Genomic DNA, 14,080 nt, shown 5'->3' on the forward strand with positions numbered 1-14,080 from the left:
TTCTGTGATAAACTTTGCCCCGATCAGGAGCTCGTTTTGCAGAGGTGCGCTCATCTGGTTTCAATATATCCACACAGTAAGACTGGCTATATGCATTGCTCATGTCATCTTCAACTAGTAACTTATTCATTTATTTTTTTTATTTATAGGTTTCACAGTATATTGTTGGCTCAGAAAATATGTAGGTGCAAAGTAACTTATTGTCAATAAAATGCTCATAAGAGACCATCAAAATAAAGTGTTACCCAAATCAATACATTTTTGTCTCAATGCATTTGAGTTTTCAAACTGGTCAAATGTATAAAACGTGGTTTATGTGGTACCAGCATTTTGCATGTTCTGTTATTATATAACTGAGGAACTTGTTTGCATTTGTTTGCAAATGAAGCCAGCAAATATTCAAATTAATATGTCTTTCTATAGTTTCTCACACGTCATCCATCAATCCATTAGCTTTTATTTTTCACTTTCAATTTTGTGAGCACACCAAAAGCTGGACGAACTGCAGAATCAAAGGCTTTCAAGTGAGGTAAGTTTAATATGATAAATTATTCAAATAACAGAGTGAAGAGTATACCGATAGTGATAGTGAGGATTTGCTGAAAGATTTATTCTTGCAATCGATTATGAAAAAAACACCAATTTTCACTGCAATATGAAAAATACTGGGATTTTTACCACATGACATAATGAAGGTTTAGTGGGGTGATATTGTTTTGAAATGCGCATGAACTATGAAAATTTAAAATAATACATTTTAAACAAGTAAATAAAAGTAAATATTTTATTATTATTATTATGTTTGTTAAGATATTAATTACATATATTGTTATATTTAATATTCTTTTTCTGTTTTTTTTTTTTTTGTTGTTGTTGCTGCTCGGTTGGAAAATGTTGCACCAGTCCTAAATTTGTAATGGTTGTCATATATCTAGCTGGGAGAAGGGGTGCTTGATTTGTGCTTTGGAAAGATTAAGAATGGATATAAGGGACACTTAAAACCACCATTGAATGCTTTAGACCACATTTGGTTCCTCTTTATAAACCAGCAAGCCTGAGCTGAGAAACATCCAGATATGGAAAGAGGAATCTGTGGACTGCCTTAGAGGATGTCTTGACTATACAGAAGCTCTTATTTAGATTTTTTCCTTTCATTTGAAATCACCATCAAAGAGACCAGGGTTTCCCTTTTTTCCCCCCTGACCCTGGACGTTGCGTGTTTTGAGTGACTGATAATATTCTTTTGAGCTTCTTCGTTTAGTAGTCACTTACCTTATTCGTGGTCACAAGTGACAGAAGCCTTGTAATGTATTTTATTTTTTAATTTTATGATATTATACAATATTTATACAATTTAATGATCTATTTATCCATTAGAAAAAAAAAAAAAAAAAAAAAAAAAAAAAAAAAAAAATATATATATATATATATATATATATATATATATATATATATATATATATATATATATAAAATAACTGTAAATACATTATGACTACAGTCAAACAATCTAGACAATCTTAGGAAAGGGAACCAATAGAAAGGAAACTAATATTGTAATTTGCGTGGAGAGAGAGAGTGTGTGTGTGTGTGTGTGTGTGTGAGAGAGGATGAGATTCTTTTGGATTTTTTGATTTATGATTTATAGGTTTTATTCTTAAAAAATGCTGTCTTACTCAGTACAGTCTTACCAGTTCATTTATGTGTGTGTGTTTGTGTGTGTGAGAGAGAGAGAGAGAGATTCAGTTATTTTTTTTCATTTATAGATTTTATTTCACATACTCTCACAGTGTGCTGTGTTTTAGTCTCACCAGTGCATTTCTATGTTTGTGTGTTTTTTTCAATTTACTGATTGATTTGTAGTTTGCATCACCAAAAGATTAACTGAGATTTTACATTTTTTCAGTTTTCACATATTTTCCATTCATTTCCTATGTCAGTCATTTTTGACTGTGAAGAAGACAAGTGTGAGTGTTTATTTTTTATCTTTTTTTTTGCCCCTTTAACATATCCGACTCATGTCCATGTCATGCCCGAGTCTTGTACTATGCCTGTGACTTCGGATTGCTTCAGATCAAAACTTTTGAATTGTTCAAATTATATGAACCCATATGAAACTATAAATAATACTAAAGCAATACGACATCCAAATAATCAGAAACTCTTTTTTTGCTTGGCTTTGTTGGAGCTAAACATGTGCACGATATTAACTCTTAAATGTCAAGGGTCAAGAGCCCGACAACAGGAAACACCGCTCTACTTGATGGTGATTTCAAACGAAACAATAAAGCACATAAAAAAAGAATCTGTTTGTAGAGTTGTTTAATCAGATCCTAAAAGATTTAATGTCTACTTTCATCTTCATCTGTGGCTGAAGTCAGTCCTAGTTCTTCCGTCTCTCTTTGTGCATGCACATGAATAATGTGATTATTTCCAATAATCGAAGTAAGGACTTAATCGCAATATGATGCTTATATGTTAAGAGCAAAGCTCTTCACTTCTGTTTACATGCAGTTTTCATATTCTTATTATTCGCTAAGAAAATTCATATATCCACTGGAGAGGATCAATTATGAACTCAGAAAAATGAGAGGTGCATTAACAACTGCTGTTTTAATTTTATTTTACATCTAACACAAATCACTTTTGTACTCCATGGTGTTTCGGCGCCATAGAAATATGATGCCAATTTGTTTGCCTATACACTCCTGTTGGGCTATACTCACAGTTTATGGATTCTGGACTCTCAAATGGTAGATGTGAAGCAATATTGCAATTTGCTTAAAAGCAAATGAGTTATTAACAGGGACAGGAGCCTGGCCAAAGCAAACACTGATCTCCATGATGGTGGCATCATTTTAAGCAATAAAACATCAACATCTGATATTCTGTATCTCCCAATAACAGCATGTGTTCATCGCTAATGCACAATCTAATTCATTTAATTTCTGATCCCTGCACTTTACAATGGACGCATTACAATTTAACGCAGCCTAAGAGTGCTTATTTTGTTCAGAAACAGAATCAGTTATTTCTAAATGAAACAGCAGTTGTCCTAATAAGATGTTAAAAATATGTCCATGATGACCACATCTGAAGTGAATTTAAATCATAAAAACTTCCATTCTGGCTCTTTAGGGGATGCTCAGATAGCAGCATTACATTTTAATATATATGATTATATAATTGCAATTTTCATGTAATTGTGATTCTGCAAACATTACTTTCAATTGGCAGTGAAGTATATTCTCTCTAAAGCATTTAAAATTTATGCTAAACTGGACTTTTTCACAAGATTCATATTTTCAGAGTTTCTTCAGAGAAAATCTGATGTAGAAACAGAAGTGCAAGCGCTTTTAATTTCTAAACATGACCAGGAAAGTAAATAATCCAGCAGAAGTTGCAACACTGAATCATATCCTGAATAAGTTATATCATTTTCCGTTTTAGATATGGAATGCATCAATGCTACACAGATGGAAACAGAAAACAGCACGAACGTCAGCAGCGTGTTCACACATCAGGTTCTTCCTGTGCTCTACACCATCATCTGCCTTTGTGCTTTTATCCTCAACGGACTCGCCGCTTGGATCTTCTTCAGGGTTCCCACCTCCTCGGCCTTAGTAGTTTACCTCAAAAACATGGTGGTGGCGGACATCTTGATGTTGTTTAGCTACCCGTGGCGTGTAGTGAGCGATCTCAGTTATGGCGGGTCGAAGTTGAATCTGATAGTTTGCCGCTACACAGCTGTGCTTTTCTACCTCAGCATGTACACAGGAATAACCTTCATGAGCCTCATCAGCTTGGAACGCTACTTCAAAATCGTACGCAGCACGTCCAGCGTGTCTTCTTTTCTGAAGCGTGTTTCGGTTGCGAAGGCTCTCGCTCTGCTAACTTGGGGCGTCATGATGTTCTTCAATCTGCCGAACGCCATATTAACCGACCAGCCAATGCCTAAGGTTTTCTCCTGCTTGGCTCTAAAGAGCAAGCTGGGTCGGAGCTGGCACGAGATGTCAGCTCACTTCAATGTTGGAATCTTCTGGGTGGCGTTCCTGTTGATGGCGTTTTGCTACACCTCCATCGCTTGTCACGTTTACCGCTCTTACAAACGTGTGCAGCAGGACAGCAGCATGGTGAGACGGCGGTCAAATCGAAGCATCTTTAGCTTGCTGGCTGTTTTTATCTTCTGTTTTGTTCCGTACCACGTCTGTCGCGTGCCCTACACGCTTAGCCAAAGGCACAAGGATGACTTTAGCACCTACTGCTTAATTCTCTTTCAGGTCAAAGAAGCTATGCTCTTCCTGTCCGCCCTTAATGTGTGCCTGGATCCTGTCATCTACTTTTTCATGTGCAGGACATACAGAGAGATGCTTTTGCAGAAAATGCCATTTCTAAAATGGAGGAGGCCTTCAGATGCGCACTGGGCTCAGTATCACCAAACTGTAAAGACTGAGCAACAAAGTAAAACGACCATTAGTCATCTGCAATCTGAAAGGACACTTTGATTTGATGCAGATTAGAGAGACGGAGTAGAAGAAGGTCAAAAAAGTGGTGTTTTCAAAAAAAAAACCCTCTCCGCTCACGAAACTGTTCTATTAAAGAAAAAGTCAACCCTTAACCGGAATTTGGAAACTTTCACATCATTTTCTCACCCTCATCTCCGTTTAAATATTTTACTCCTGAAAATAATTGTTGCAGGCAATAAATTGTTTGCAGCAATACCATTAAATAACAATTTTTGGTTCACTGATGAACTTTTGAATGAACACATCATTTTTATTATTTTTTTCTTAGAATGGATAACATTATAAAATAGCATGTCATAACAAATGTCATAGCATAGATTTGTGTTTATTTTCCTTCTGTTGAAAATAGTGACACTTTAAAGACTCAAGACGTTCTTTTCTGTACATTAAAAATGATGGAGAAGTGAGGGCTTGTAATGGAATGTTTGGATCATTTTACAGAGTCTTTGAGTCTTGTTCAGCAAAATGTACAAATCAATTTGTTCATTTTAGCAAAACATTGTTAAAATGTTACGTGTTACTTCCCTAACATATCTACTACTAATGCAACAAACAATACAAAGCTATAACGCTATGAGAAAGAGAAAAGACCAATGCATTGTTTACCTGGGTTTTTAGTCTATGATAAGCTCACTTCACCTCATTTATTAGAACTCTAGAGTCTTTCCAACTAATACATTACCTATAGGATATTTCGCACATATTTCACTTAAATAAAATAAGTATTTAAGATATAAATGTTAATTTCTTTCCTCTGCTACATTTCTATTTATTTCATAAGCTAGCCTATGCATGAATTGCTGAGAAGATTTGAATAACCGTTTTAGATTTTTAGAAGTTATTATAGTCTTTAATAAAATATTAATCATAGTGAAAGTCTCTAATATTTCTTAAAAGTGCTCACGTACCTATTGAACAGATTTGCAGCTCCAAGTGATTTAATATTTGATAATTATGCAGCTAGGTCTACATGGCTTGTATGATCGAGTGTAATTGACTAAAAATATGTTTCGGAAAATTTTACTGGAATTGTTTTTTTCTACTTAAGCGCCATTCATTTATATGGAAAGTGCAGGGTTTATGACCTGTATTGTAGCCAGCCACCAGGGCGCGATCAAAGAACCTATAGCTTCACTTTCCAGGAAATGAGAGACACACCCGGACTGAACTGGAGCTTCCTAAACCTTTAATCACTAAGAATCAGCTATACAGTTGGTTCATTTTTCCCCTAACGAATTTGTTTGGTGCAGCATTTTATATGTGTATAGGTGGGATTAGGCTGTTAAAAAACAAAAAAAACAATATATAGTTTTTTGGGGTGAGCATAAATTAAGCACAATCTGTGTAGACGCCTTAATAGTTTTGCAAAATCAAGGGATTATGGGTCTATCCATATAAACTTTCCTCGCCTACTTCACGAAGCGGAACACACTTCAAGTTGACAGTGGGGATTACTCCAAGGGGAAGTGCTTAGGATAGTTTGTGAGTGCATGTCTAAAAGTGCAGTGGATCGCAGCCCAGCTCCAACTCCAACCGAAGCAAGAAATGAAGGTCTTCAGAATCGCTTGAAAATTAGAAAAGTAGGTGTGTATGATTAGAGTTGGAGTTGAATCATCAGGAGCAGGATTGGGCAGCCTTGGTTTAGCTAAAACCCTGATCAAATTATTTAGGTCTCTAGAGCCGTGTCAAGATTTGTAGGCTACATCCCTCAAAGGATCCATTTGAAGGCTGATTGCATCACCGTGACAAGGCCGTCAAAGGCTGCCGTAATTCAGACGCAATTTCAATGCGCCCTCCTTTTCACAGGCAACTGAAGGACACATCAGATGGACACTTTGCAGCCTACCCTGTACCAGAATCCACAGCACTAATATTCAAACAAATATAAAGGTGATGCTTCTGTGGTGGGCAACAAGTACTGTTTCTCTCTTGTGACGAAGAAAAACTCAGTTCTTCTCATTTGTCAATCACTTATTTATATAGCACTTTTAACAATACAGATTGTGTCAAAGACCTAACCCGTATCAAATAGGATAAGTAACACCTGATGTTATTGAGAATTACAGAGGATCAGACGTTGAATTTTTGTTGGTTAAAATGATGCCACCATCATGGAGATCCATGAAAAGCAGAGTCATCAGTCCTGGACAAACAAACTAATGTTAGTTGTTTTTATATGTTGAGATAATCATCACGATTCGGTCTGGTGACATACAAAACAAGTTTTTGCATTTTTTTAATATGTTTAGGTTTTGCATAATCAACTCTGATACTACTGCACGCAAGGGAAGTGTGTTTCTAATAGTTACAGTGAATTAATTTTAAATACGTGACATAAATATTTGAACTGCAGTATTATTTAGACACACGCAGATATTCTACTATTTGAAGATTTGTTTCAGCATTGCACACATATTTGCTGTAAAACAATAGTCAAATTGCTTAGAAGTGGGTTGTTTTTTTTACTTTAGTAAAAAGAAGCTCAAGAGCTCAACTAAAGCAAACCAGTTTTTCCTTCTTCCAGTTGATTTCCTCCAAGGCTGTGGCTGAAGTCAGTTGTTCTTGCGTTTCTCTTTCTTCAGTGATATTGATTGATAACATCAGGTGTTCATCACTAACGCTCGATCATCATTTATTTGGTTAATTAATTGCATTAAAAGCCCTGCAGATGGATTTGCATGTCTCTTGTCTCGTTATCCCTGGAACAACTCTCATCATGCATTGCATCATGAAAAAATGATGAGCAGAATTGTATGCCATTTTCTTGTATATACTTACTATACTATTACTTACTATTTTCTTTTATTTTTGATGTCGATCTGTTTTATCTGAATGTGCTGTTTGAATCTCATTCACTGAATCTTGATATATGTGTTTGCCCAAAACAATTTTTTTTTTGTCAGTACAGCTTGTGAGAAATGCTTCCAAAAGTTCTAGAAAACACATATAGTCTTTCCCTGTGGAATCACAAGGGTGTTATAATCAATAAAGCAAATGCAACTCGGAGATTAGACTCTAAATGAGTTCAGTGATTCAAATGTCAAACCATATTCATCACCTGGTGATTTGGGTTCTTGGCTTTTCTGACTGTTATAACGGCAAATAAACGATTCTTAATTTTGAAAAGTCAAGGATCAGGGGCCCAACTGAAGGAAACACTGACCAAAATAATGGTGAAGTGCAAACTGTGATCTTTTTTTTTTTGGGTGATTCTGCTTGTCAACATCAGGCGTCTTCAATAATGGTCACTCATCACTCAATTAGTCTCTTAAATATCTTATTAACGCCGCTTCATTGTTTATATGAGTAAATGTTTAATTAACAATGGGAGTTCTGCAATGTGAGAGACGTGAATGAATTAACAAGTAAATATAGAGTAAAGAGTTAACTAGAATAATCAAATGTCGTAATAATAATTACAAACAAACAACCAATTGGCATTTCAATCTAAATTCGAGGACATAGAAAAAAGTGTTTTTTCAGTTGAAAGGACTATAGGCTTAAGCCATGTCTGTGATAATGGTGACTTATGTTTACTTTTAGACAGCAAATAAATTATGTAAATTTTATTATGTAAAAAAATATATTTTTTTAAACTGGTCGTATGTAGAATATGTGATGTGTAGTTGTGCAGAGGACAACGTGAGCTTTGCGCATGCTCTGTCATTACATAACTGAGTAACTGAGAACATGTTTGCATTTTGTTACGCAAATCAAGCCCGCAAATATTCAAATTCATATGTCTTTCTATAGCTCTTCTTCACACATCCAGATGCATTTGCCTTTATTTTTTTAACTTCCACTTTCGGTAACTGAATGCTGGACAAACTGCTGGATCGAAGGCTCACAAATGGAATATGAAGTAAGTTTAACATTATAAACCAACGAACTGATACAGCTAGTTAGTATTTACACTTATTAATAATAGAGTAAACAAAAATAGACAGCAGAATAATCTACTGTAGTCTAAACAGTATGTTGGTATAAAAATAATGATTATGTTACAACATAATCATCACCACCTCTTGACTTTTTGCTTTGGCTGTTTTAATTTAGTTAGAATTACGGAAGCCAAACAAAACGTTCAATTAAAAAAGCCAAGGGTTGAGAGGTCAACTAAAGTAAACACCGACGACTACAACGGTGACATAAATGTGTTTTCTTCTTTGATGAGTCTGCTTGTTTGCTTCTTGGACACTTACAGACCCAGCAGTATTAATTTTACGCAGGGAATTTTAATGTGTATATGCAAGTGCTGGTCATTATATTATTTGGTGATTGGTGATTATAACTGACAACTAATGTAAGTCCCAAATTGAATGTTGTGTTGCATTCAGGCACTCGAACCCCTCCACCACGTTAAGGTGGCGATCCTAGGAGGGGCAAGGTATGGTGACACAATGGTGTGATGTTCACACGCTGTGAGACGTGGTCTCATATGCATTAGTCCCAGCAGCGTGACCATTTTAGCACTTACTGAGAACAGATCTTTAAGAGAGAAAAATTATGCACAGCTAATTTCACTGGCCTTTTCTCAAAGAGGTCAGGGGTATCTGGGCTTCCGAGAACGATCCCTAATGTCATACTACAACAGAAAGGGAACAAGGGTTACCGTAACTCCAAAAAATGTTTCAAAGTTAAAATGAATGAGACCAATGTTTAAAAAAATAAATCAATAAAAATGATTTTTGTTGTTGTTTTTGCTTATATAGATGGCGTCTCCGGTGCCTGAAACCAACTTCACAACTTTCACCAAATTCATCATGAAACCATACACAACTAATACAACACAAACTCTTTGTGACCTTCCAGCTAACGAGGTTTTCATATTTGCATATTCACTACTGTTTCTCGTCAGTCTGGTGCTGAACTGTATCACGATGTGGGTGTATTTCTGTTCGAATTATAATGTTCAGTCCAGTGTCACCGTCTACATGAAGAACCTTGTTGCAGCTGACTTCTTCCTTTGCCTTTGTTTGCCTTTGCGCATTGCTGCCTACGCCAATAATTCTGAGATAATGAGCAATATTTACTGCAGTTTTGGAGCAACAGCATTTTATATAAACATGTATGCAAGCATTCTCTTCATGGACTTTATTGCTGCAAACAGGTATACACCTAATGCTTGTTAATGATTTAACTTTTCAGAAGCACAAAAAATGTGTATTTTTCTTTTCCAGATACATAAAACCCAGGTAGTTTGTTCAAAATAATTAGGCAAAAGCTTACATAGACAATTATATGAGCAAAGATGGCAGATTTTTACTTGGCCATCAGCTGTCGAGCATTGATGCTGTTGACATGAGCCTTACGCAGAGTCTGCTTTTGTGTCCATTGGTTTTTGTTGTTGACTTGGTTTTTACCGGCCTAAGGGTTTGCTTCCCGTTGAACTGTTTTAGGGGGTATCAGGGCACAAGTACATGATTATTAAATACCAATAACCTAAAATACTTCCAATTTTAGGGGAATTATTTTAGTTTTCATTAATTATTAGTTTAATAATTGGTGACCGGCCAGTGTGGTCATCAACAGCATCTATGTTAACAGTTTGTGTACATGATTGCATATCTTTTTTTTTTCCAGGTATCTGAAAATTGTCCATCCAGTGGAGACTCATGCTCTGCAGACAGTCCGTACCGCCTACTACATTTCTGTAGCAACTTGGCTCTCCTTGTTAGCCATGGCTTCCGTCTACCTGACACTCTTTCTACAGAACTTCTTGGGTCAAAAGCCTGATGCATTTACCTGCGAATCCCGGTTCAGTTCCCAGCTCAGTGTGACCTACAAAATCATTCACTGTTTGACCTTTGTGGTCTTCATCGTCATCCTGGTATCTCTGATTCTGCTATACTGGAAGACTCATCAAAAGCTCAGAGAAGTTCAGTCCTCTTCACAGGTCAGCTTCAGAAGCCAAACATTCAAGAGGTCCAAGCACAACATGTTAGTGCTGGTGGTCATTTTCTGCGTGTGCTTCGTTCCCTATCACCTGGTGAAATTACCTTACATATTCGTCAAGCCCCTGCTGCGTGACTGCACAGCAACCCAGCCGTTCTACATCCTGAAGGAGCTCACCATCGTCCTCGCAGCACTAAACGTCTCCTTGGATCCACTTATTTACTTTTTCTTTTGCAAGACCTTCAGAGCACATTTCAACTTAAGTACAAGGAGTTACCAACCTCGACGTGAATGAGGACTAAATCATTTTTGTTAATGTGCTTTGTGCTTATCTATCATTGTGCAATTGCTAGAGGACAAGTTGTTAAAAATTCTTTTTAGAAAATATAAATTTGTAAGTTGCAAACTTAAATTTGTAAGTCTCAGACTTTGCATGCCTATAACTCTAGTACTATTGAAATACTTTTAGGGGATTCTTTGTTCTCATCTTGCTTCCATATCTTCATAAATTTTGAGAGTCCCTATTCAGTCTTTTCTTTTAAGAGTTTTGTGTTCCGAGTTTTACCACAATGCCGTGTCTCTAGAGTCTGTGACGACCTCAAAGCTTCAACCAGCTAACAACTCAGCATTTTCAGGCCAACACCCAACTATTGGCTTCCCAAGACGTCACTTCAACGACTACTGAACTTCCAGCCAATCAGCAACCTTTGGAAACTCCTTTCTGCAAAGACAACAACTGAACACACAATACAAGTACTTCCAGATTCTAGCTAAACAACTGCATTTAATGTACATTTTAGCCTCACTGAGGAACTTATTGTGGGTGAAGCCAGGGAGGGTTTCATTTAAATCATATTTTTTCATTATTATTTTTCAATATTTTATACTTGGTTATGTGTATTGTTTTTCCTAAATATATGTGTAATTGTAATTTGACTGAAAAGGGAAAAAACGTGCGAAGCACTGCAGAGGCTGTTGTTTATTTTCTTTACTCATTGAGCAAAGTGGCAAATTGTTTTGTGTTGAGTTTTACCGTTTTACCGAATTTATTTCGCCATTCTGTGGGTTTGGCGGTAGCGCTTTTAGCTGTAGCTTAGCACAGATCATCGAATTGATTAGAATCACTTTCAAAAATGACTTAAGAGTTTTGATATTTATCCTATTTAAAGCTTGACTCTTCTATAGTTACAACGTTTACTAAGACTGACAATTTTTTTGTAATAATCAAGGAACTTTTCTGAAGTACCATGGTTACAACAGGCGCAATGATATTATGCAGCACCTGAAAATAGTCCCCAGCAATGTCAGGTGCTGCATAATATCTTCAGGTGCTGCGTAATATCATTGCACGTTATGGCAGCAAAGATCCTAAACTACAGTACTGCATATATAACTACAAAGTGCTATGGTACCTTTTTGTCTTCTGCTGGCAGAACCTCTCTGTGAAGGTAAGGGTTGAAGGTTGGTTCAAATGAGCTGTCGATCTAAATGGCAGAGGTCAGCAGCCATTTTGACATTAATAATCTATAGTCTTTTAACTTCTTTCTCTGTTTCTCAGAGCCCGATATTTTTTTCTTGAGTAATACCACTTGTTTTTCTTTATGGAGAATATCCTCTCTATGTAGCCTGTGGATGATGGGATGCTCAGGACAATCGAGACTAAAGTCAGCATGTTTAGAAGATCTGTTGCTTAAAGTATTTTCATTCACAAGTTCACCATTGCATATTAACTGATTGAGCAAATATTAAGCATATTTTTTGGCGTGCTGTTCCGGGGGAGGGCTCCGATGTTAGAATATAGCCCGAACCCGTAGAACTCGCCCTATTACCAAACATGGGATGAGAAATAAATTAAGAGTGGAGGAGGGATGCTCCAGCAGTAAGTAGGCTGTGAATATACATACATAATGAATGGGCCTAAATGACAGATTATCTGATCTTATATATATATTTATTTCTTTTTTTTTTTGTAATGTTCTGCCTGAAATTCCCTGGTTCACCACCGGATGCCTCAGATCACCTTATTGTTAGAGACTTGTAGCACACCTGTTCTCAATCACTCCTAATGGCCAACTTTATTTAAATGACTGATTGCCTTTTGTTCTAGTTCAGTCCTGATTCAGTCCTTACTTTTCTGTTTAAGTATGTTGCTGCCAGTCATTTGTGGTCAGAGCTTTTGGGTTTTTTTTTTTTTTTTTTTTTTGCCACTTTTCCCTTTTATTTTTAAGGGGAACTTTCCTGTTGGGATTACATTCAGATCTTACGACTAAGAAGTGTTTTTTGAGTTCCTCAGTGGCAGTTCTTGTAAGATGACTCTAAGACTGTAGCCTGGTTCTTGGAATTTATTTTTTGTTCACCTTGAGTAGGATTCACCTGCTCCAGTGTTGTAGTAGTAAGCGCCGACGTTTAACACACCCATAGACCAGGGTTCAATTACCACCTGCATCATAACATTTATTATATAAATGAACACGCCCCCAGTGCATTAGCTGCTAGCTCCATACATAGCTGGATTATAAACAAATACAATAATAATCGTAAATTGTTCCACCCTGTGTTAAAATTGAAGGTCTTCTCTGTAAAGTGTCCAGCCATTTACCCTTAACAAGGAAATTATGAATTTGTGCATTCCTGATCTCTCAAAAGTAGGAAATGGTATGCATAAAAAATCTGTAAGAAATGGTGCAGGTCTTAAAGGGTTAATGAGTGAGTCATTGCGATGGAACCGAATCATTTAATGATTCATTTGTGATTCATTCGGGAACAAAACACTCAAAACGGTCTGAGACGCAGACTGTAATTATGTTCGTTGGCAAAATAGAGCGAAAACAGACAATATTTAGTCTAAAACGCAAGTTCCTTAATATTACCATCTTAATTATTAAACTGTATAAAATTTATATCACATTCGTTATAACGTTGTTTTGTGAAAGACAAAAAAATTAACTCTTCGTGTGATTATAGATTCTTTAAAATATACATACCTTGCATCTTAAAAAACTGAATATCACGCAGAAAGAATACTTTGATGTGCACGCGCACCTTCATCATTTAATGTATGCGTGCGCAGCGTAGTTGGATTCTGTTAGATTTTTTGCGATATTCTCATATTGTCAAGCCCCACATCCTTAAAACAGCAATTACGATATATTATTGTGTGTACGGAAGATATTAGGACGGAGTTTTAGTGCCACCTTTAAAAAAAATAAATAAGAAAATGAAAAGATTAAAGTCAGAATATTTCGAGAATAAAGTCGAAATTACGAGAATAAAAGTCGAAATGTTTTGAGAATAAAGTGACGTGGGCTATTTTGTTTCCACTGAAAAAAAGAAGAAGTGATTGCTCTGATGCCTCCATGTCCTGCAGAGCGTGCATTAGCATTAGCTTTAGCTTTAGCTTTAGCTTCCTCGGATGTTTGTAAGATTTTGGATACATTACTGTATGCAATTTTATATATATCTATATTTCATGCTTGACAAGCAGCCACATAGGACACAGAGAAATCTAACTACACAACATATCATTTATCTAAACATAATAATTTAAGAAGCACAGAGGGATCCTGCAACTGAACCTGGAATTAGAAGTTATTGGCAGCCGTTCAAAATCATGCACCTGTGCTTGCTTTTCTGTTTAATTAAAGTGTTTTTATTAACGT

General features: G+C 36.2%; 1 protein-coding gene and 1 pseudogene across 1 annotated transcript; both read left to right on the forward strand.

The window, feature by feature from the left end:
* Positions 1 to 478: 478 nt before the first annotated feature.
* Positions 479 to 4,934, forward strand: LOC122359309 (annotated as a pseudogene).
* Positions 4,935 to 8,287: 3,353 nt separating this feature from the next.
* On the forward strand, positions 8,288 to 11,446 carry LOC122358539 (P2Y purinoceptor 14-like). The gene is made up of 3 exons (XM_043258380.1): positions 8,288 to 8,388; positions 9,239 to 9,636; positions 10,110 to 11,446. Exons 1-3 carry the CDS (start codon positions 8,377 to 8,379, stop codon positions 10,714 to 10,716), a joined length of 1,017 nt encoding a protein of 338 aa, XP_043114315.1. The 5' UTR covers positions 8,288 to 8,376; the 3' UTR covers positions 10,717 to 11,446.
* The last annotated feature ends 2,634 nt before the right edge of the window (positions 11,447 to 14,080 follow it).

The sequence above is a fragment of the Puntigrus tetrazona genome, chromosome 15 (assembly GCF_018831695.1).
Source record: "Puntigrus tetrazona isolate hp1 chromosome 15, ASM1883169v1, whole genome shotgun sequence".
Lineage (NCBI taxonomy): Eukaryota > Metazoa > Chordata > Actinopteri > Cypriniformes > Cyprinidae > Puntigrus > Puntigrus tetrazona.

Coding starts and splice junctions, on each gene's coding strand:
- LOC122358539 (XM_043258380.1), top strand. Junction 9,637..10,109: donor GACTTTATTGCTGCAAACAG/GTATACACCTAA, acceptor TTTTTTTTCCAG/GTATCTGAAAATTGTCCATC.